At 39.1% G+C, this 25054-nt stretch overlaps 1 protein-coding gene across 1 annotated transcript in view; it reads left to right on the plus strand.

The window, feature by feature from the left end:
* Dnajc15 (DnaJ heat shock protein family (Hsp40) member C15) overlaps positions 1-25054 on the plus strand; it is a 68886-nt gene that overhangs the window by 9415 nt on the left and 34417 nt on the right. The window contains exons 2-3 of the mRNA XM_052190898.1: positions 10460-10511; positions 15305-15378. Of these exons, the coding sequence (XP_052046858.1) occupies positions 10460-10511; positions 15305-15378 (126 nt within the window). The remainder of the gene's footprint in view (positions 1-10459; positions 10512-15304; positions 15379-25054) is intronic.

Consider the following 25054-nt stretch of genomic DNA (forward strand, 5'->3'; position numbering starts at 1 on the left):
ATTATTAATTTACAGATGTCATACAAGGAAGGATGTCGAAATATACAATGTAAACCAAAGACTGGCTCTTTCGCATTCTGAGTGAGCTGGCCTGTGTATCTCTCAGGAAAGAAGAGAAGCGTGACCCCAAAGGCTCTGTGCAGATTAGGCCTGCTTGATCTGCTGGTCAGACCCCTTTAGGTTTCTATCAAAGACAGACATAAACCGGCTTCAGAGTGGGAGGGGGGCTTCTCTGTCCTCCAAGTCCCCTTGCTGTCCTTGTCCTTTTGCATGCCCAGTGTGTCTGTGGTGTGGTTGAGACCATAGATTATCTGTAGTCTTTAACTGATACTAAGTGTTAACCACATCTGCAGAATACACCACAGCATCTCCAGGACTACCCCAGTATTTTGGTCTAGCCAAATCAACACATGAAGTTCACCCTCACTGTGTATTTGAGGTAAGAAAGAACCTGAAGCAAATTTGTAACTTAGTTGGAAATTTGCCCCAGTCTGTCTTCCTCTGTGGCTACCATGACTGGTCTGTATGTATGTTTGCTCACGTGAGCAAAGAGCTTTTTATGTTACTAGGAGAAAGTGCAGGCAAGACTTGTAACATTATTTTGAATAAAGCCAAAGTAGTATTTAAAAGATTATTCTCAAGAAATCATTATGTAGCAGAGCTTTGAGTTTAGGAAATTTTCATTTATTATAGTAAAGAGAGGACTTGAGGTGAACCTAAGAGTTGTTTCCTGTGTTGACTTTTGATTTTGTTACATTGTTCCCATGCCTCCCCCACGCCCCATTTATTCATTAGTATTGATATAGAATTCAATGATTGCCTTTGGTTTAGAGGAAATTAAGTGACTTAAAAGCAGAGTAAGTAGACTGGTGTTAGCTGTGTTTTCTGTGTGTGAATCTTTTCATCTTTGGGATGGTAGGGGTGGAACACAGTCCTGTCTACACACTCTGCCTGCTTCCTACCTCTAGGCTAGCTCAGCACTTACTCGGAAGCACTCCTCTAAGGCCTCTCCCCCAAATCCTGCTGAGTCATCAGTAGCCTTTGTTATTCCCTCTTCATATTTACCCTTTTACTTGTTGTTTAAATTCAGAGAGCTTTCTTTGTGGAAATTGAACCAAGTAACAAGACAATATAAAACACTGAGTTCAGCAAAAGTGATTTGCTTGCGATTAACCCTTGAGAATTGAGATCCTGCCAGGAAACAAAGAATGATTTTACTTAATCCTGGTCATTCTTCTTTTCCTTCCCTTTCAACCCAGTGCTAATGAATTCCTATACAATTTATCTTCTTCATCATAGCATGTATTAAAGTAAGCCCAAGAGAGTTCCTCTGATTTCCTACTTCCACTCCAATACTTTTAGTTTGACCCCTTAGCAAAAGGCAATTTCATTTTTGTAGTTGTTCAAGACAGTAACTTTGACATTCTAGATTTTTTACTTGTATTCCATGTACAGTATCAGAACAGTCTTTTTACCTTCAAAATACAGAAATCTTGGCGCTTAACGATTTTCATCATTAATCACCCATTATTTTTTCTTAGATTATTTTAATATACTTATAATTAATTTCTATGCCTCTGTTTTTGACTGTATAGCTGGTTTTTTGTTTGTATTTTCAGCATGACAACTAGAGATTGACCAGGCCTGCTCAGTCAGTCAACAGGTTCTCCAGTGCAGAAGTGAGGATTAAGAAGAAAAAAGACAATTAGACAACTTTGTAGCATGACCTCAGTCAATTCTGAGACTAAGGCGGTTTTATATTTTCCAATCCACTTTTGTACCATTTTAATTACATGCAAGTATTAAGGGCAGTAGTAGTACAATGAGGAACAAGCAAGACAAAAAACAGAGTCGCAGGATCGCTCCCGCGTTCACTGTTTCTGCGGATGTTCAGGATGTCTGAGCCTACTTCCCTGTCCTAGCCTAAAGTTATATTCATGCCTGAAGCCTGCTTCTTTGTTCCACCCTAAAATCAGATTCTTGCCTGAACTTATTTCTTTGTCCTTGGCCAATGTCAGATTCCTGCCTGAATTTATTTCTTTGTTGTGGCCTAAAGTCAGATTCCTGCCAAGCAGCCCATTTCCTTGTCCTTTGCCAGTGTCAGAGTCCTACCAAGCAGCACCCCAAAAGGCTCTCCACATGAGATCCTTAGAGTTCTGTGATAGTGTTAGGTCTCTGCTGGAACCAGCTGTACTACTGAAGTACTGAGGGTCCCCATAAGGCCCTACAATGGTGCGTCCAACCTGTGGGCTTCATGCAGTTTGGCCCAACACAAAATTATAAACTGACTTAAAATGTAAGAGTTTTATTTTGTTTTTTGTTTGTAACTTGATTACATGGTACTTGAATGTGAACTTTGGTAACACTATCATCTTGTAATGTCAAGAGGTTGGAACGTGTGTGACACTTGACCTCTCTACATCATTCCTTCCTATTCTCTCTGTTCTGTGCCTGCTGGCCTATTAATTCCTCACACCTGCCTCCTTCAGGCGTGTTCCTTAGCCAACAGCTTTTGTTTTTTAGAAGTCACTTTCTCTGTGAGGCTTTCTGTGTCTACTTTATACACAAGTGTCATGGCTTTACCTGCTTTCTTTTCCCCTCTGGTGGTGCATATCACTGTAAACTATTGTTTCCTATGGATTTACTTTTAGTTTTGTTCTTTTGGTTTCTCTCTCTCTCTCTCTCTCTCTCTCTCGCTCTCGCTCTCGCTCTCGCTCTCGCTCTGGCTCTCTCTCTACTTTTTTGAAACTAGATCTCACTTTGCAGCCCTGACCAGTTCAGAACTCACTTTGTAGACCAGGCTGACCTTGAACTCACAGAGATCTGCCTGGTTTTGCTTTCTAAGTGCTGGAGTTAAAGGCATGTACCACCATGACTACATGACTACAGTTTGATTGTTTATTGTTTCCACAGGACAGATAGTACTACACCTGATTAGACCCCTGGGATTTTGAATTATACATATCTAAATCTTCAAAGGAAATATTTACCAACTAAAACTTGCTTGGTATGACTTAAATATAGCTTGTTCACTGTCTAAGATTCATTTTGAAGTTTAATTAATACCCCATGTGAAGTATTGATGGGGGTATTTTGTGAATTCCTGTGAGAAGGAGTCTGTGGGAAGTGGGTAGTGTTGCTTTCTGGAATATCTGATTTTTCTCATCTTGTCACTCACAGTTTAGTTTTAAAATCTAATTGTTTAAAAAGTAGTAAAAGGGTCCCCAATAGAGGAGTTAGAGAAAGACTGAAGGAGCTGAAGGGGTTTTTGCAACTCCATAGGAAGAACAACATATCAGAACCCCAGAGCTCCCAGGAACTAAACCACCAACCAAACAGTACACATAGAGGGTCCCAGGACTCCAGCCACATATGTAGTAGAGGATGGCCTTGTCAGACATCAGTGGGAGGAGAGGCCCTTGGTTCTGTGAAGGCTGGATGCCCCAGTGTAGGGGAATTCCAGGGTGGGGAGGTGGAGGCAGTAGATGGATGGGGGAACACCCTCATAGAAGTAGGAGGAGGGGATGGGATAGGGGGTTTCTGGGGGGCAGAGAACTAGGAAAGGGGATAACATTTGAAATGTAAATAAAATATCTAATAAAAGAAAAAAAAGTAGTAAAAGATGTTGGGGATGGTTCAGTTGGAAAAGTATTGCTGTGCAAACATGAGGACCCGAGGTCAGATTCTGAACACCCACACAAAACCTCAGTATCAGGGCAGCCAGCAAAACTGAGCTACGCACACCCTGGCAGCTCTCAGTGCCTAGGTCACTGAGAGACCTAGCTCAGAAACTAAGATGAAAGAACTGAAGAAGACAGACTCTAGCCACTGCATGCACACTCTTGTGCATGCACCTCCATGCACGTCAGCATCCAATACGTACACAAAGACAAAAATATTCAAAGTAAAGATTAAAGCATACCTTTTTTCTTTGGGCCGGATCACAGTAGGGCTTGCTTACCTGGAGCAGGACTAGCCATGTAATTGGGTGAGAAACTGTTTACGTAGCATGTGTAAGCCTGGGCTTGGTCCTCAGCACCCTAAGAGAAAGCAGTCAGTCACAGCAGCACTGGGTCACAATCCTAGCATTCTGGACATGGAGTCAGGAGGTTCTGGCTCAAACAACAACAAAAATATAAATGAAAAGCCAAAATAGCGCCTTTTAGCCTGAAGATTAGGACTTACATTTTAGTGATCAAGAATTAGCATTTTACTGAGCAAATATGAATTACTGTTCAGCAGAGTAATACAGAGAACATGTTGATACAGTTCTGTCCAGTAAACAGTGGGAGTTCAAAAGCTCGACGGAGTTTGCTTATTTGCTTGTTTGTTTGTTTTCTCTCTCTTTCTCTCTCTCTCTCTCTCTCTCTGTGTGTGTGTGTGTGTGCGCGCGCTCGTGTGTGTGTGTGTGTGTGTGTGTGTGTGTGTGTGTGTGTGTGTGTGTGTGGTTTGGGGATTTTTGATTTCTTTTGTTTGACACAGGTACTCAATATATATAGCCTTGGCTGGCCTGGAACTTGCTCTGTAGACTAGATTGGCTTGAAACTCATAGAGCTCCTCCTGCCTCTCTCCCTCTCCAGTGCTGGAATTGGAGGCACATTCTGCCACTCCTGGCTGGATTATATTCTTAATGTCATTGTGTTTTACTGGCAAAGCATGAGGACCTGAGTTGTAGCCAAGTATAACAATGCACTCTTGGAATCCCACCACTGGAGAGTTAGACACAGGCAGATCTCTGGGAGTCACAAGTAGTGTTCTAGGCCAGTAAGAGACTCTGTCTCAAAAAAAGAAAAAAAAAAGTGGTTGTTATCTAAGGAACACTACCCAAGGATGCAACTCTGGCTTCCACTTACAAACACACAGATATCTACAACCACATGTGAATACATACATGCTTACACACACACACAGAAATTAAGGTCAAATTAATCTGTTCTGTGTGAACTATTCTTCATACTAAAGATTGACTCTCTTATATCACCTGTTTTCTCCTTGTGGAATTAGAAATGTGACTTCCTCTCCATATGAGTCATTCCCGGATGTAGAGGATTAGAAAGAATTACTGGTAATTCATAACTCACTATTTATGCTTAGGAAGAAAGTCCAGGGGCTAAATAGATGGCACATGCTTTTCCTGCTGAGGACCTGAGTTCAGTTCCTAGCCCCTATCTCTTAACTGCCTGCAACTCTAGCTCCAGGAGATCTACCATCCTCTTCTGGATTCCCTGGCACCTGCAATCACATGCACAAGCCTCTTTGCACATATGCAGATAATTAAATAAACAAACAAACAAACAAAAAAACCCAAAAGGACTGATGGACTGAAAAAAAAAATCAAGATGGAAATTTATGTAGTATAAGCTAACTTCAAATTCCCTCTGTGGGCCAGACTGGCCTCCAACTCTAGCTACTGCTTTGCCTCCCAAAAGCTAGGATTACAGGCCCAAGCCAACCATGGTCACCTCCCAATGACAGGAGCATTTTAGTGAATGAAAAAGATAGGTGATAGTATTTTCTAGGAAATAATATCCTATCTCAACTAAGTTTTGATTTAATTCTGTTTATGTCTAGCATTTTACTTAACATTTCAATGTTTAACTTGATTAAAAGCTAGTTGTGTAGGGTATATACATTTTTCAGATTGACTTTTCTTTCCATTTCCCCCTCAGTAAATAATTCATCATCTTAAATACAATCATCTGCTTATTGTGGATGTGTTAACAGTTGTTTATGCTGTATATAAGCTATAGAAATTAATTAATATACTTACGGAGATAATACAGATATTATTCCTTTCCAATAGGGCATTTTAATTACAGTAATTAAAATGGGTTTTTGAGTAGTCTTTGTCCTTTAGTGTATAAATAACATACGATTGCATAGTTTTGGTCATTTACTGAGCTTATTTAACCCCTTGATCTATCTAACTTGTGTTTATTTGTTACTGAATTTAAAAGTCATAAGGACCTTTTCACTTTTTCCTTTATAAAAACTCTTGATACCTAGAAAGCTGCAAGAGACAAAAGCAGTATCTATATACAACTTAAAGTAATAAAGACATTGATTTTAATAAGCATAGAGTATTGTAAATATTGTAATAAGAATAGCAGTAAAGAACTTTGGAGATTGACATGGAGAAGATATTGGAGGCCTCCTATGTGCAGGGTCCTTTATAGGACACATTTAATAGAGGCCCTACATATATATGTATGTATGCAATAAGGTGGCGGGTAATAAGAGGCACATTAGTGAAAGCTGTAGTTGTGGTAAGTGGATGATTTTGTTGAAGATATTTTGATGAAGGAAGTATTTGCTGAGGTGTGGGCAGGGGAAGTTAATCAAAAAGAGACACTAACTCACCAAGAGAAACAAGAGCTGAGCTGGGGAAATGTCCCTCAAGTGAGGAGGCAAGGCTTTAAACTGTGACCAGAAATCTGAGAGTTCAGACAAGAAGAAACACTCCTTCAACAGACCCACCCGCAGCCCGGGATAGAAAAGGAACTGGGGAGTTGGATGCCTCTTCACCCTCATCCTGTTGTCACCAGAGGCCAGAGGGAGAGTACTGAGTGGTAGAGTTTTAGAGATAAGGGAAAGGAGGGGAAATGCACAACTAGACAAAGGGGAGTCGAGAATGGGCTGGGGAAGCGAGTAGGGATATAATTAGGGTACTAGGTGCTTAATTGAATTAACTTGGTTTGTTACTTTTAAATATAATGTAACTACAAATTATTAGAATTAAGTGACTGCCCAGGGGGTTAATATTTCCTAATAAAATACCTTTAGTACTGAAATAAAATCTCTTTGTAATTGTAGAGGCAACTGTTAGATTCCTGAAGACATTTGTAAAGAGACCAGAGTCTGACTTCACTAGACGGAACTGTTTGTTGGCATACACAGCAAGGGGCAGCCTCTCTCCCTAAGGAAACAGAGGTCTGCCAAGGGGAAAAGTTGGTAGAATGAGGGCTCCAGAATGGGAAACTGTTGCAGCTGTGGGGGTCTATGTGCCTCTCCTTCAGTCTATCCTCCTGAAACTGTTTGCTCAACAGACATTGCTTTCAGTGTTTCTTTCATTCAGCTGATTCTCTCAGCTGATAAGACTGATGAGCAAGGTCATCTGTAATCTCATGGGAATCCCTTTTTACTATAGAAGCTTTCTGCCCACAACTATTTGTCTCATGCATTTTTTAATTCTTGCATTAGCAAAATATTACAATAATTATCGTACAAGGAGTTTGAAACTAGAGTAACTCTGTTATATAGGAGAGGAACCAAGGAGATCCAAGTCCTTTTTTTCTACAGTATTGATTTCATGGTAAAAGAATTTATAAATGGACATTACGGGCCAGAGAGTAAACTTTATTTAGAAAAGATTTGAGATGTGTATTTGGAAACAAAACTGTAAGACTCTGGCCAGCTGTAGTAGGCGACCCTGCCAGGCAGGACCTCATGGGCAGGTGCAGGGGCATGTTACCTCTCGCCTGTTGATGGGTGGGCTTGATTATATTCAAAAATTTAAATTATTTGAGCATGTGTGGTTAATTAGGACTTCGATCATTCTCTTGCTACTAGTGAGGTAGTCACATACACTGTGCAGATGATTTTGGAGGCCATTAACAGACTCAGTGTAACAGTCAGATGTTCCTGGTGCAAGGTTACAGAGTGCTCATTCATTTTGTAGCTGGCAATGATGTAAAATGCCTCTCATTTGTGATTGAACTGAGGAGGCAGTTGATCTCATTAAGTGCAAAACAAGGAAGAGATGTAATGGGGGAGGGGAGGTCTGTTGTTTCTGATCCCTGACTCCCAGCATGCTAATTGTCTCATCTCAATTTTAAAGCTTTATAAATGATTGTGTATTTAACCTAAGGAAGATCAATTAATTTTCTGGAGCCTTCCTCAGAAATCAGTTCTTTGAATCTTCCTGTACTTAGACAAATACTAGGGTTGAAGGACTATGCTAAGACTTCTGTCACACCATTCACAGTTGATATTGGATAGTTATTTTACTGATTTTATTAAAGCAGTTGACATTTACTATTTAACATGTGCCAACCCATTGTGCCAAGACCTCTATAGATATTCATACACTTTGTCCTAATAATAATGGTAGACTGTGTGCAGACTTGCTAGCAGTTTGGAATGCATCAAATGCATAAGTTCTACAAATAGTATATAGAGCTTTACTTTCTGGCAAGAATATTTTCTTACTATTTCATTGTTGCTAGTATTGTCTGCTTAGTCTTGAATATTTTATCGTATTTATGAGCCATTTAGATTTTAGTCCTGTCCTCTGCAAACACTGCTGAGGTTTGAACCCAAGGCCTTTTTATGTAGGTACATTGTCTTAAGCCCTTGACTCTAACAATTTTTTTTTTTAAAGATGAAAGCCCCTGGCCTAGTATCCTGCCTGATCTTACTGAATTGTCTTTTGTTGCTAAGTTGGAGAAATTCCATCTGTATATTGGATATATGCTGTTTACTGTAAAGACTTCTGCCAGTCTATAGAAGGTTGATGCTATAATATTATTAAGAACAGGAAGAGTCAGTGTAGGCATAAATGGGTGTTTCTAATGAGATGAAGATATAAAAACTATAAGAGTAATAGATTTTCCAAAGAGAAAAGTTGCTTGATTAGAATGAGGTCATTAAAGAAGATGTAGAAAGTTCATAGCACTGTGACAGATAGCACCAAGGAAAGCTCTAAGAAATAGCAAAGCCATTTGTGGTGGTTTGAATATACTTGGCCCAGGGAGTGGCACTTTCAGGAGCTGTGGCCTTGCTGGAGTAAGTGTGGCCTTTTTGGAGGAAATGTGTCACTGTGGGGGTAGGCTTTGAGGGCCTCCTCCTTGCTGCCCATGAGACAGACTTCTCCTATTTGCGTTTGGAACAAAATGTAGCACTCTCAGCTCCTCCAGCGCCATGCCTGCCTAGATGTGCCATGCTTCTCCCGTGATGATAATACACTGAATCTGTAATCCAAACCTAATTAAATGTCCTTTATAAAAGTTGTCTTGGTCATGGTGTTTCTTCAGCAATGAAAACCCTCACTAAAACACCATACCTCTCTAGAGCATTTCCTATACTTAATTCCCTTCTTATACTTTCCTATACTTAATTTCCTATACTTAATTCGTAAAAATGAGACTAGGTAACCTAAAAGGAACTTTGAAGTTTCTCCTGTCTCTGAGTAGTTCAGTGCTTTTCCTCATCTACAAGGGAGTGAGTAGTCCTTAACCATTGTCACAGGCTGGTGGAGTTTGTAGTAGGCTTAACCCAGGATGGCAAAACTAGGGGAATTTGCTTCCCTGTGAAGATCTCTAGATGGCTGAATAAGTTACTGAATATTGAATTTTGCACCACTGTGCAGCTGCCCTTTCTGGTCTGATGCTTATCATTTTAAAGGCAAATCATGATTAAGCTTTGATTGCTTAAGACTTAGATGTATCTTTCCTCATAGAACTAGCTGGCTCACTTTTGTGTAAGTTCTGTGCAGATAACCATAGCGTTTGGTTTAAAAAACCAAAACCAGAAATCTAAGGGAGGTTTGGGATGAGTGGCTGACTAAAGAGAAGTTCTTCACTCTAGAGGACAAGGAGATCCAAGTTTACGGGTTCAACCATTGTCTCTGCCACGTCTTCTCTTTTATGGTTGATGTATTTTCCTAGGATGTTTAAGGAAAAAAAGCTTAGGATGACATGGACATATAACCAGTTTTCAGTAGATCTTTTTCATCAGAATTAGCTCCTTAACTTTATGACATTCTGAATTAAAGGCTCTTGCTGTACAATAATCTTACCTGTCCTAGAAGAATAGAAAATTAATTTAAAAATCATTTGTTATTTTTACTAATTTTTTAATTTTTATTTCTTTTCTAAGGATATATGTAAGGTTTTATTAACATTCTAAATACAGCAAATACAATTGAGTATTATAAGTATAAAGTGTTGCAGAGGAAAACATATGATTTTTATCTTTATGGAAAACAAGCATTAAACCCACTGTTGAGAATAGTCTACAGAAAACATTTTAAGAGCACATAATATGAAACCCTTAGGTAGAATGAGCTCAGAAATTAAGTGAAAATCTGGAAATATTTTAGGTTACTAAAAAATTTAACTAACTGGGAGGTGGTGGCACTCAGGAAGCAGGACCAGGCAAATCTCTGTGAGTTCAAGGCCAGTCTGGTTAAAAAGTGATTTCCAGTTCCAGGAGAGTTAGGGCTACACAGAGAAACTCTGTTTTGAAAAACCATGTGGGCGTGCAGGGGAGAGAGAAGAGAGAGAGCCAATGAAGTGAACAGCATATAGAATCCCATAGACAATACAGATTTTTAAGTTGTCTTCGTCATAGCAGCACTTGAAGAAAATGTATTTAATGTAATTCTCATGGTTACTGAGGTGATCTACTTTCATAGCATCCTGTGCATGACTCTGAATGATGATGTGTTTTCCCTCCGCAGGGGAGAAGGTTGATAGCCGCAGGACTAGGGGTTGCGGCTATTGCGTTTGCAGGTACGTTGTTTGGTTTTCAGACATAATACATTCATTTCCCACCATTGACAGGTGACCTAGCAGTGATCAGTCAAGCAGAATATAAAGAAGCATTATAAGAAAGAAAATTACCGGTCAGTGAGCTGAGAAAGCTAGCTGCATAATGGTTGGTATTCCCACATGTTCTTTTCCAGTTTTATTTATAGTGTACAACAGTAAGAAATCTTTAGTATGGGCTGATGAGATGGCTCAGTGGCTAAAGCACTTATATGCAAGCCTGAAGATCCAAGTCAGACACCCAGAACACATGCTAAAGTCATACAGTAGCTCATGCAGTCCCAGCGCACCGCGGAAGGCTGAGACAGGATCCTTAGAAACTCCTGGACCAGGCAGCTTGGAGTATAGACCAGTTAACCACAGAAAGACTGTGTCAAACCAGGTCAAAGTGAGGCCCAGCATCCTAGGTTATCCAATGACCTCTGCATACCCACTGTGGCGCATTCATTATTTCCCCCTCCCCCCTCCCGTATACACATGATAATGAAAGAAAGCCTCCCAGAGAGATGGCTCAGCACTGTGGAGCAATTCCTGCTTGCTTGCCCCAAAGACCAGAGTTCAGTTCCTAGCACCTACATCAGGCAGTTCACAACTGCTCTGACTCACCTCTAGAGGAACCAGCCCTTTTCTTTGTTGTTGTTTTGTCTTTTTTTTGTTGTTGTTTTTTTCTGTTTGTTTTTGGCTTTTACAGATACCTGCCCACAAATGCACCTACGTAAATAATAAAGTAAACCTTAAGAAAATTAAAAAAAAATGCTTTATTTTTCACTATTAACTGATCATGTGTTTGTGTACATGTATGATGCATGAGCGTGGGCAGGAGAACATAGATGGCTTGTGACAACTTTAGGGAGTTAGTTCTTTTTCTACTTCAGAGGTTCCAGGATGGAACTTGGGTTGTCAGACTTGAACAATAAGTACTTTTACCCTCTAGCCATCTCTCTGGACTTAAGATCTATAACACAATACAATATAATACAATGCAATACAAGTGATGGAGGTTCCTTTATGGAACTCATATTTATATGGACTTAAACATTTCAAAATATATTCTTCTGAAGAATATAGCTGTTCTATGACTACTTAAGTCATCTTGTAACTATTGATATATTTTTTTCTTTCTTCTTTATTTTTTGATAAAGCTTTTTGTTTTTTTATAAACTTGGGAGAATTTAGTTCACTACCACAAGCATCTTTTATTTTTTTTATTTTTTTATTTTTTTTATGGGTTGCATTTGCTTTAACTCATCATGTAGGAGTTTGCTCCCTTGGTTCTTTGATTAAATATATTCTGCATATTCTACTCTTCAATTATAAATAGGATAGCCTTTTTTTTAAAATTTTTTTTTATTCGGTATATTTTTTATTTACATTTCAAATGATTTCCCCTTTCCTAGCCCCCCCCCACTCCCAAAAAGTCCCGTAAGCCCCCTTCTCTCCCCCTGTCCTCCCACCCACCCCTTCCCACTTCCCCGTTCTGTTTTTGCTGAATACTGCTTCATTGAGTCTTTCCAGAACAAGGGGCCACTCTTCCTTTCTTCTTGTACCTCATTTGATGTGTAGATTATGTTTTGGGTAATCCAGGTTTCTAGGTTAATATCCACTTATTAGTGAGTGCATACCATGATTCATCTTTTGAGTCTGGGTTACCTCACTTAGTATGATGTTCTCTAGGTCCATCCATTTGCCTAAGAATTTCATGAATTCATTGTTTCTAATGGCTGAATAGTACTCCATTGTGTAGATATACCACATTTTTTGCATCCACTCTTCTGTTGAGGGATACCTGGGTTCTTTCCAGCATCTGGCAATTATAAATAGGGCTGCTATGAACATAGTAGAGCATGTATCCTTATTACATGGTGGGGAATCCTCTGGGTATATGCCCAGGAGTGGTATAGCAGGATCTTCTGGAAGTGAGGTGCCCAGTTTTCGGAGGAGCCGCCAGACTGATTTCCAGAGTGGTTGTACCAATTTGCAACCCCACCAGCAGTGGAGGAGTGTTCCTCTTTCTCCACACCCTCTCCAACACCTGCTGTCTCCTGAATTTTTAATCTTAGCCATTCTGATTGGTGTAAGATGAAATCTCAGGGTTGTTTTGATTTGCATTTCCCTAATGACCAATGAAGTTGAGCATTTTTTTACCACAAGCATCTTATTAGAAAAGGTGATTTTTGAATGTTAAAGATACTTACTTAATTATTAACTTACAACTTTAAATACATAGCTATTCCCTCACTAAATGTTAATCTGATAATATTGTCTTGTATTAGTTTTATTTGCTGTTGTTCTGTTATAATACCTTGATAAACAACTTTGGGGAAAAAGAGTTGTTTTAGCTCACAATCCCAGATATAGTTATTATAGCATGGAAATCAAGGTGCCAGAAACTTAAATCAGCTAGTCACATCTAGTCAAAACAGAGAGAATTATTGCGTGCATGCTTGTCCTCATCAGTTTTTCTCCACCCTTACTCAGTTCTGGATTCTCTATGTAGGGAATGGTGCCACCCGTAGTGGGCAGGTTCCCACACCAATGACCATAATGAAGGCCTTCTACAGACATGTCCATAGGCCAGCTGGGCTAAGATGGCCCTTTATTGAAACACTCTTCTCAGGTGAATTTTTAGACAGTGTCAAGGTGACAATTAACATTAACCATTACACCATGTTATTTAAATTTTTGTTTCTAAATTCTATGGGTTTGATAATGTTAATTGTATTTTTTTTTTGGATAAAGCTACATTCCATTAACATTAACTGTTAATACAGTTAAGTTCCAATATAAAATGACAGAGTTTTATTTGCTTCTATACAGTATTTAATATTACACAATTCTCATTGAAAGCAATAAGAACTTAAAATTAACAAGACCCTTAGCCAGCAGGGATACGTACCGATTTTTACTATAGTTAACTACTTCTGAGCTTTGATGAGAAAATGTCTTTAAAGGAATCCTGGAAATTGTCATAAACATAAATCAATTTTAGTACTATTATAGGATTGGCATAATTATAAATTCAACTGTGAGAATTTCATTTTAATTTAGAAAAAGGATATATCTTATCTGCTCTTCTTTCAGACAATGATAAGAACTTATGTGTACATTTTACACAGAAAGAGTTCATGTTACAAATTAGAGTAGCAGAACTTGCCCTGAGCTAAATAAAACTGAGTAAAAGAACTTAGGAGAAGGTATACTTCCATTTGTTGCAACTACATCTTCTAGTTTGTGTCTAAATGAACCCTCAAATATCACTTCCTGAAGTCTTTATCGTTCCTTTTCACTAAGGCAGGAGTTTAGTTGGTGTGCCTGATTGTGATTTTCAAGAACTTTGAGGTGATTTGAAAGTGATATTTTAAATATGGAGTAAAATGGTAAACTATCCTGAAAGATCCAGGTAGTTGAATTTTCCCATTGGAAATTTTAATTTATAAATAAGCTTCTGGCTGGTATTAGAATTCAGGTTTGTGGTATCTTTCATGGTTTTCTAGCAAGACCAGTGGGAAGGACACAAGTAGAAAGTGTGCCTTCTAATGGGTGAAGCCCTCATCCTAATGACTTAGGATCTGTGTTGCTATAGATTCTCACTTGTCAACACAAGGGGCTATTAGGACACTTAGCAAAGGGAATTAAAGTCAGAGTTTAGTCCTTCTTCCAAAAACTCAGGTATATTTTTAGAACAGAAACTCATATTAAATTTTGCATCTGGTTGATTGTTAGGAAATCTCTGACAAAGATCAGTTTAGCAATTTTGATTTAGCAACTAACATTTCTTCTCAGAGTTTCTTACTATTTCTCTAAGTGTAATATAAGCACATGTTTTCTACTTGGTTTTATATTTCCTAATCCAATTTTACTTCTTAGTGATTTGATTTGATTACTTTCTAATCAAATTAGAGACATTTACTCCAATATATACATGTAAAAATGTAAATTTGTGTTTAAATAAACTGAACCATTTTAACTTTCAATTTCAGTAGTAATTATAATCTAAAATATAACATAATAGTAATTATAATCTTTTGATCACCTTAGAGATAATTTCCAAACTCTTTTCAGGTACCTTGGAGCTAAGAGTGATACTAAGTTTTATGGATGAGAAATCACTGGAATCTGGCAATTTCTAAATGAGATTAAACATTTAAAAACCAAAAAAAGGAAAAATAAAATAAGATTTTAGAGAAAGTAAACATCCAAAGTGAGAAAAACAGATAATAAATCCTCTAAGAAATAGCCTCCCATGTGGTCGCTTTCTTACTCTACAGGTTACTCTATTAAGTGTATTCCTATACCATGTGTCTGCAGAAGTGATTGCTTTCTGTGTATTTTGATTATCATCATAAATAGCAATATAATTAATCATTTAGTATCATAAGTATCTGTTACAAATAGTGACTTGTTCTGTTCAGTTTACTGTAGAAGGTATATTAAGATGTTATTGAATTCTGTAATATTGTATAAATATAAAATATTATACATATAGACACTGAAAACTAATCTATTATCATGAGCTAAACTTATTATCATGAGCATAACTTGATATGTATGTTGCTATGATATTAAAGTCAAAGTCTGTCTATTTAGTAAATTATAGGTTTGAAAAATAATTGTTTTTTTGATAAAATTCAAATACTCATTTGAAATAGCATTTATAAGATAAACTATTAATACATTATGTATGATAAGTGCCTTAAAAGTTATCACTGACATTGATTATGAATAATATATTTGTATTTGTTTTACTTGCTGTTTAGGTCGCTATGCATTTCAAATCTGGAAACCTCTAGAACAAGTAATCACTGCAACAGCAAGGACGATTTCCTCTCCGGTAAGTTAAGTGAGGCTGTCATTGGGAAGCTCCCCAGCTCAGAGCAGCTCCCAGCATGTCTTAGGCTTCCTACCTGGAGGTTGGGAAGAAGTAGATGTTCACTTCCCTCACATCATTTATAAGTCTGCCTAGTTTATGGATTTAACTTTCTTAGTCATATGATTTTTACATATGAACTTGGAATTCTGGTTTTAACAACTAGTATACTCTATTTAGTGTTGAATAGACTGTCAGGTTTTAAAGCAGGCTCTCATGTAGCCCAGGCTGGCCTGAGCTCTTTGTTCCTCCTTCTCCCATCTCCCGAGTGGCTGGCTGTGGACATGTGCCACCACACCTTGCCTCTTTGGGTTTTTGTTTTTTGAGATAGCATCTCACTATGTAATGAGTGTTGGCTATGAACTCTGCATCCACCAGCCTCACACATCAAGCATGTGCCACCACCACGCCTGTCGCCTCTTTCCCTTCTAATGACTGTTCATTTACTCAGTAGACACTGACCAATCCCTGTGCGAGGAGGTGAGAATAACAGGCAAATGAAGCAGGCAAACCTCTGCGCTAGTAGAGCTTCTGTGGAGTGTATTCCACCTCGACACTCTTATCTCTGCACTTGACCATCTCAGAATAAAACTGCAAAATTCCAACCACGAAAGCCTATAGGGTTATACATTCATTTAACAGTATTCTAGATCTTCTTATACACTTCATAGACGTGCAGAATGAATGAAAATAGGTACTAAAAAACTATAGTGTGTTGGGAGCTGGAGAGAAGGCTTGGTGGTTAAGAGCGCAGTTGCTCTTCCTGAGGATTCAGGTTCAATTCCCAACACCCACATGGCATCTCAGAGCTGTCTGTAAATCAGTTTCCAGGGCATCCAACTCCTTCACATAGATACAACAATACACAAAAATAAAACAAACAAACAAACAAAGTTTCTTAAAACTTGACACAGTGTGAACGGCAGTGTGTGATCACTGAAGAATATACTGTGAGGATTCACTGAATCACTGCAATATAAACATTGGCTAATAGAAATTAGAACCAGATTGGGATTAGATCAACTTGGTTTGCAGAAATTTGACAGTGAATGAGTTGCTTTTACAAAGACATTACAAGCCCAAGGGGCATAGTTGATGACAGACCCTGCAAAGGGTGACATAATAGCAAGCAATTCAGCCTGTGTTTCAAAGAACTACAAGAGATTTTCTAAAATCTGTAAATGCAGTTTATAGAATTTATAGTTTATAGAATATAACTTTGTTTTCTGTTCCCCGTTCATATTTGATTTGACTAACATTGATAGATATTTTAGTATTTGTTCTATTAGTATTAGGCTACATGGCAGACACTGTAGGCAGTGGAATATACTCATAGGTCAAACATACTTCTCTTTAGGAGCTTACATTTTTACATTTTAGTGGAGATAAGCAATTTAAAACATGAAGATTTCCCAAATTATCAGAGGACTAAAGGAGCTGAAGGAGTTTGCAGCCCATAGGAAGAATAACAGTATCAACTACCCAGACGCCCTAGAGCTTCCAGGGACTAAACCACCAACCAAGGAGTACACATGGAGTGACCCATGGCTCCAGCTACATATGTAGCAGAGGATGGCCTTGTCAGACATCAATGAGAGGAGAGGCTGTTGGTCCTGTGAAGACTGGACCCCCGTGTAGGGGAAAGCTAGGGCAGGGAGCCAAGAGTGGGTGGGTGGGAGAACTCCCTCATAGAAGCAGGGGGAGGGGGATGGAATGGGGGATTCCTACGTGTGTGGGGGGTTACCAGGAAAGGGGATAACATCTGAAATGTAAATAAAGAAAATATCTGATAAAAAGAGTAATAGTAAAGCATTTACTGCTATATTAAACTGAGCCCCAAAGTGTTTGCCAAAAATTAAAAAAGAAAAGAAAAGAAAAAAAGAAATCCAAACTAGGGTAAGAAACAAGAATAGCAGAGGAGAAGGGCATTTGTCTTATCCAGGCCAGACAGAGCCTTTTAGGTGATGAAGACATGGCCTGTATGAGCATCTGAAGGAAGGAGTGGTGTTCTGGGCAGTAGGAGCACTGGAGGTCCCAAGGTGGGATGTGCTTAGCAGAAAGGGTAATTCCAGTGGCGGCTGGAGACAGTAAATAGTGGGGCCCAGATCTCTCACTGCCCAGGACCATGGCAGTACCTCTCTTCTCTTCTCTGTGTATGAAAGATTTTGAATAGGGGAAAGGACGATCTGACATGCTTTTTATTAGCTTATCATTTGTCCTGCCAAATCTTCAGAGTGTAGACTAGAGTGAGGCAGAGCTCCCTGTGAAGGTAGCTGAGAGGGAATAGTGCTAGGTATTCCCTCGTAAGGATGTTTTAATAAATCTAGCTTTCTGTTTTTAAAGAAAATGTGGTTATAGTTTGTAGGGGAACAGTTTAGAATACCCTACTCATCATCATCTTTAAGAATAATTCATTACATATTAACCACTCTAAGAGAAGCTGAAACATGAAGTATCCACATAGCTTCTCTTCACACTAAGGAATCCAGATGCCCCTCTTCATAAACGCAGCATTACAGGACTTGATAAATGTTACCAAGTTGGGTCACTAAAAGAATAGGAACAGTAATTGTATGTCACTGCGGCATCCACAGGGTGGATGGTTCCAGGCCCAGTGGGCTTTCTACTTTCCCTCTGTACACGCTACGCCTTCGAGGGTTACTGTCCTGTCCTTAAATTCCACTTCTCTTCCTCACATGTTTAAACATTACTGTGTTGATGCTCGCTGGAGTGAGTGTCATCTGGGAGCAAGGATGGTGGATGTGTTCATAGTTCTTCCACTAACAAGGCTTGTGTGGCCCCTCATGATTAACTGACATGTTGCTGCTTGAGATCTAGTGCTACCAGTGTAACAGAAGAGAGTCCCTAGGACCCAGCCTCACTGCCTGCGTTCCCGTGGTCCCTGCATATTCATAGCCAGGGTTCTGCTGCTCACCTGATCTTTACACCTGGATAACCTGTCCTGTACTTTTGTTTCACTCTCTGGTGATTTTAGTTTGTTTTCTTTAATTATTAACATCTTACCATTTCATGAGGATTCTTAATAAATTGTAACTTATTTTGAAAAGACTTTTATTCTGTCATACTTGTGTTTTTCTTTGATTTTTTTTCTTTCCTCAATTAAGTCTTTATAGGAGAAGTATCTAGCTAGTTTCTCTCTCTCTCTCTCTCTCTCTCTCTCTCTCTCTCTCTCTCTCTCTCTCTCTCTCTCTCTCGTTGTTCTTGGCTTCTTGTTCTACATTCATAATTCTTCATTTTGCAAATCACCAGGCTGGTGGTTAGCAATGGCCATCTTCAATTCAATTCACCTGAGTTTTATATAAGAGAAATATTTTCAAAGGTATTTTATTTTTAATTATGTGTATGTATGTGGATTGGTCCACATGTGAATGCAGATACCTAAGCAGGTATCCCCAAGGCGGAATAGATAGGCAGATGTGAGCTGCCTGCTGTGAGTTCTCTGCAAGAGCCTTGAGTTCCTAACTACCAGCTATCTCCTGAGCCCTACAAGACAAAACTTTACTTTCTAAGAGGTCATTGTTCCTTGTTATTGTTTTCATTAATTTAGTTATTCACTTTACATCCTGATCACAGCTTCCCCTCTCCTCCTGCACCCCCCTCTTTTCCTTTCCCCCTTTCCCCTTCTCTAAAAATGGGGAGGCCACCCCTGGGTATCCGCCCACCCTGGCACATCAAGTCACTGCAGGATTAGGTTCATCCTCTCACAATGAGGCCAGACAAGGCCACAACCATTGTTTTTATTTCTTCTTCATGGCAGTGTATCTGTTTGTTTGTTTGTTTGTTTTCTTGGTCAAAAGGGAAAAGTCCAAAGCTCTGGGCTTTTAGGCTGGGATTTAGTAGAGAACAATGATGGGCCCTTTTTGCCCTTTACCCTAATACTTAAAAAAGAAATGGCCTCTGAACTTAATGGGTTTTTCTTGGTTTCCCAGGAGTTTATTCTTTCCTAGTGTGTTTGTTTTATTCTGTTTTCCTGATATTTGGGGCTACTGTGATGGTTTTTCCACCTGTAAATGTAATCTTTTCATGTTTTTAGGCATCACCCTTTGTTTAAACTTTGTAGCTTACTACTTATTCTTTATTTTCAAAATCATTTTTTTTCTTATCAAAAATAATTACTTTCTCATTTCTAAGGCACTTTGGGAGACAAAGGATCTTTATGATTCTTAGGGTTTCTTTTGCAATAAAGAGACACCATAACCATGGCAACTCTTACAAAGGAAAACATTTCATTGGATCTGGCTTACAGTTCAGGGGTTTAGTCCATTATCATCAAGGTGGGAAGTGTGGTAGTGTGCAGGCAGACATGGTGCTGGCGCAGCTGAGGGTTCTACATCTGGATCTGCAGGCAGCTGAGGTGGAGTGACACTAGGACTGGCTTGAGCATCAGACCTCAAAGACCACCCCCATGGCAACACACTTCCTTCAACAAGGCCACACCTCCTACTGGTGCATTCCCTGTGGACCAAGCATTGAAAGGGAGCCGTTCCTACTCAAACCACCACAATGACTCAGTCTGTTATTTTGAACTAGTGCCCCTTTGTTTGTTATTTAAAATGTATAAATGAATACTAATTTGTCCAACAAATGTCTGATTACTCCTAATTTTGGGATAGACGACTGAATCATTTGTCTTCTTCAAGACTTAATTTTCTAATCGTCCTTTTACTTGAAGTCATCCTTCTGTGGCTCTCTACCTCAGATCATTGTCAGTAGTTTCTATGAAGTATATTTCTTCGCCTCAGCCTGCGAGCGATAGCCACTCTCATCTGCTTTTCTGGAGGATTGTTCCTGTTACTGACCGAATGACTAATGAAGATCTGTTCAGCTGTAGTGATTTTAGTTTTCCTTTGATCGCATGACACTGCTAATTATCCTCATCTCAGAGAGAAATGAATGTGATTCGTGTTGTTGCTTGTGTGTGCTTCCTGAATAGAATAACACAAAATAAAAATTTGTATTTTCCAGGGTGTTTCCAGTAGACGGCACCATCTTCTCTCCACACTTGATCACATGACTGTTATTTGTAATAATACCGTGTTAATGGATCTGGGCATTTCATGGGACCACAGCATTTTCAGAGAAGGGACTGCACATCTTATCTCAATGTCCTAAACAATTCAATGTTGTATATCTTATCTCATCTCAGACACCCTTTGAGTTATTATTTAATATTAGAAGAGAGAGATACTGAGTTATAATTTTGTGCCTGCTTATAATGCCAATAGTAATTTAAAGATAATAGATTAGTATATTATAAAATCTTTCTTTTTAAAATTGCCTAATATGAAAATCTAAACTTCATGGTTTTAGAAGGCAGGATTTTCTGTGCAGAAATGTGCCTATAGTTTAGTAGTTAAGCAACATAAACTTCCATTTTCTCTTGTCTGTTTTTCTGTCTGTTGATTCTGCTGTGTTAAGTGTCTGCCCATAAAACAATGTTTTTTTAGAAAGGTATGATGACTTTCCAATATGAAGTTCTTGCAGACATTGGATTTTGAGGAAACTTCTGTGGCACCATTTCCACATTGTAAAAAGGAAAAATAGCACAAATATCAGCCAGTGTTTGCATTTAAGGGTAGTGGCTCGGGACTATAGAGGGAATGAGGTTGGGAAACATCATCTTGTCTTATGCTGACTCAAAGTCTTAGAGCAACCTAAGGTAGGTGAAGACTCGCAGCAACACCTTTTCTTTTTTAAAAGAAAACCATTATCAGCCTTAAGCATGATTTAAGACCAAAATAAGAACAAATGTGCCCCTGTAGATATGGCTGCCATAATCAACTCAAATAACCCGCGCTCATCTAGCAGTAAGGTTTGCATTTGGGAAAGACTGTCTCCTGGAAGAGCCTTCAGGCCCATCTGGCCTTCCTCTATTAAGTACCCAGTTCCTCTCCAGCTGAGGCTTGAGGGTTCCTCTTCTGTCCTCTGTGGCAGTCTCCTGTGTCTTGCTTCTGTAGTGGGTTGAAAATGACGTGGCACTTGGAATAGGGCATGTGCCTCCTCGTGCCCTGTTTGATCTTTGGATCAGTATCTATATGGTAAAAGACAGCCAATGGCATGACTTGCAGCCGATCATCAACATGGAGGGAAAGTTCCTTCTGTATTAAGCACATACATTTTTTTTCTTTGGTCAACATTCTCTAAACAATTACATTATAGCCATTACTTATTTGTGTGGCCTTTACATTGTTTTAGGGACCTGTAGGTGATTCGGGGTATATAAGAGGATGAGGTAGCTTATATACAAATATTATGTTCCTATTTAATGTAACAGACTTATACTCCTAAGCATTTCAATACAGTCAGGGTTCTGGAATCAATCCCTGGTATATCATTATAGTCAGTGACTATAGTTACTTATTATTCCTTATGGAAATACAGGCTTCTGTCTAGAATTGTATATGTGTGCAATCATATATGCCTATGTTTCTCTCTAAAACCTGAGTTCATGCACCTACTTTGTGTTTAGAGCTCCTGAAAATAATTGCTTTTCCTTGCTGTCTCCTCTGATTTCTCCCCCTCTCCTTTCTGGTCTCTCCTTTTCCCCAGTTTGAGACGGAATATTGTTCTGTAGCCAGAGGGAGCAATGATGTGTGTGCTTCTCCTGCTTCGCTTCTCCTGTCTGAGTGCTCTGATCACAGCTATGCGCCACTGTACCCAGCTGACTCAGTTGGCTTCATTTGCTCCTGGTTTCTGAGACAGATCTCTATGCAGCCTAGGCTGGCTGGGCTGGAACTCAATTCTGCTTCTCGGCTGACTTTCTCTTTGCTAATTCCTGGTGTTGATTCTTGGATCACATTCTCTTTTGCCCATTAGAAGCATTTGAAACCATTTTTTTTAATATTTTTATTTTCTATATTCTTTGTTTACATTCCAAATGATTTCCCCTTTCCCAGATCCCCCTCCACATATGTCCCATAAACCCTCTTCTCTCCATCCATTCTCCAATCACCTCCCTCCTTTTTTTCTCTGTCCTTATATTCCCCTCCAATGCTAGATCAATCCTTTCCAGGATCAGGACCTTCTTCATACTTCTTCATGGGAGTCATTTGTTATGCGATTTGTGCCTTGGGTATTCAGGGCTTCTGGGCTAATTAATATCCACTTATCAGAGATGGCATTCCATGTGTATTCTTTTCTGACAGGGTTACCTCACTTAGGATGATATTTTCCAGATCAAATCATTTGCCTAAAAATTTTGTGAATTCATTGTTTCTAATTGCTGAGTAGTATTCCATTGTGTAAATATACCACATTTTCTGTATCCTTTCCTCCTTTGAGGGGCATCTGGGTTCTTTCCAGCTTCTGGCTATTATAAATAAGGCTGCTATGAACATAATGGAGCATGTGTCTTTATTGCATGCCGGGGAATCCTTTGGGTATATGCCCAGGAGAGGTATAGCAGGGTCCTCCAGAAGTATCATGTCCAGTTTTCTGAGGAACCTCCAGACTGATTTCCAAAGTGGTTGTACCATCTTACAGCCCCACCAGCAGTGGAGGAGTGTTCCTCTTTCTCCACATCCTCGCCAACACCTGCTGTCTCCTGAGTTTTTGACCTTAGCCATTCTGACTGGTGTAAGGTGAAATCTCAGGGTTGTTTTGATTTACATTTCCCTAATGACTAATGATGTTGAGCACTTCTTAAGGTGCCTCTCGGCCATCCGATTTTTTTCAGGTGAAAATTCTTTGTTTAGATCTGTACCCCATTTTTTAATAAGGTTATTTGTTTCTCTGGGGTCTAACTTCTTGAGTTCTTTGTATATATTGAATATTAGCCCTCTATCAGATGTAGGGTTGGTGAATATCCTTTCTCAATTTGATGGTTGCCGTTTTGTCCTTTTAACAGTGTCCTTTGCCTTACAGAAACTTTGTAATTTTATGAGGTCCCATTTGTCAATTCTTGATCTTAGAGCATAAGCTATTGGTGATCTGTTCAGGAACTTCTCCCTTCCCCCCCCCACCTCCCCAGTGCCCATGTCCTCTAGGGTCTTCCCCAGTTTCATTTCTATTAGTTTCAGTGTGTCTGGTTTTACATGGAGGTCCTTGATCCACTTGGAGTGAAGTTTAGTACATGGAGATAAGAATGGATCAATTCGCATTCTTCTGCATGCTGACCTCCAATTGAACCAGCACCATTTGTTAAAAAGGCTATCTTTTTTCCACTGGATGTTTTTGGCTCCTTTGTAGAAGATCAAGTGACAGTAGGTGTGTGGGTTCATTTCTGGATCTTCAATTCTATTCCATTGGTCCAGTTGTCTGTCACTGTGCCAATACCATGCAGTTTTTAATACTATTGCTCTGTAGTATTGCTTGAAGTCAGGGATACTGATTCCCCCAGAATTTCTTTTGTTGTTGAGAATAGTTTTAGCTATCCTGGTTTTTTTTTTGTTATTCCAGATGAATTTGAGAATTGCCTTTTCTAACTCTGTGAAGAACTGAGTTGAGATTTTGATGGGGATTGCATTGAATCTGTAGATTGCTTTTGGCAAGATGGCCATTTTAACTATATTAATCCTGCCGATCCATGAGCATGGCAGATTTTTCCATTTTCTGAGGTCTTCTTCATTTCCTTCTTCAGAGACCTGAAGTTCTTGTCATATAGATCTTTCAGTTGTTTGGTTAGAGTCACACAAAGATACTTTATATTGTTTGTGGCTATTGTGAAGGGTGTCATTTCCTTAACTTCTTTCTCAGCTTGCTTATCCTTTGAGTATAGGAAGGCAACTGATTTGCTTGAGTTGATTTTATAGCCAACCACTTTGCTGAAGTTGTTTATCAGCTGTAGGTGGTCTCTGGTGGAGGTTTTCGGGTCACTTAAGTAGACTATCATGTCATCTGCAAATAGTGATAATTTGACTTCTTCCTTTCCAATTTGTATCCCCTTGACCTCCTCATGTTGTCTAATTGCTCTAGCTAGAACTTCATGTACTATATTGAAAAGATATGGAGAGAGAGGACAACCTTGTCTAGTCCCTGATTTTAGTGGGATTGCTTCAAGTTTCTCTCCGTTTAGTTTGATGTTGGCTACCGGTTTGCTGTATATTGCTTTAACGATGTTTAGGTATGGGCCTTGAATTCCTGTTCTTTCCAATACTTTTGGAAAGTCAACATTCATCAATATTCATAAGAGAAATTGGCCTGAGGTTCTCTATTGGGTCTTTGTGTGGTTTTGCTATCAGCTTAATTGTGGCTTCATAGAATGAGTTGGGTAGAGTTCCTTCTGTTTCTATTTTTTGGAATAGTTTGAAGAGTATTGGTGTTGGGTCTTCTATGAAGGTCTGATAGAATTCTGCACTGAAGCCATCTGGTCCCGTGCTTTTTTTGGTTGGGAGACTTTCTTTGACCCTTTTTATTTCTTCAGGTGTTATGGGACTGTTTAGTTGATCTATTTGATCCTGATTTAGTTTTGGTGTCGGATATCTGTCTAGGAAACTGTCCATTTCCTCCAGATTCTCCAATTGTGTTGAGTATAGGCTTTTGTAGTAGGATCTAATGATTTTTTGAATTTCCTCACTTTCTGTTGTTATATCTCCCTTTTCATTTCTAAGTTTGTTAATCTGGATACTGTCTCTGTGCCCTTGGTTAGTTTGGCTAAGGGTTTATCTATCTTGTTGATTTT

This window comes from Apodemus sylvaticus, chromosome 8 (assembly GCF_947179515.1).
Source record: "Apodemus sylvaticus chromosome 8, mApoSyl1.1, whole genome shotgun sequence".
Lineage (NCBI taxonomy): Eukaryota > Metazoa > Chordata > Mammalia > Rodentia > Muridae > Apodemus > Apodemus sylvaticus.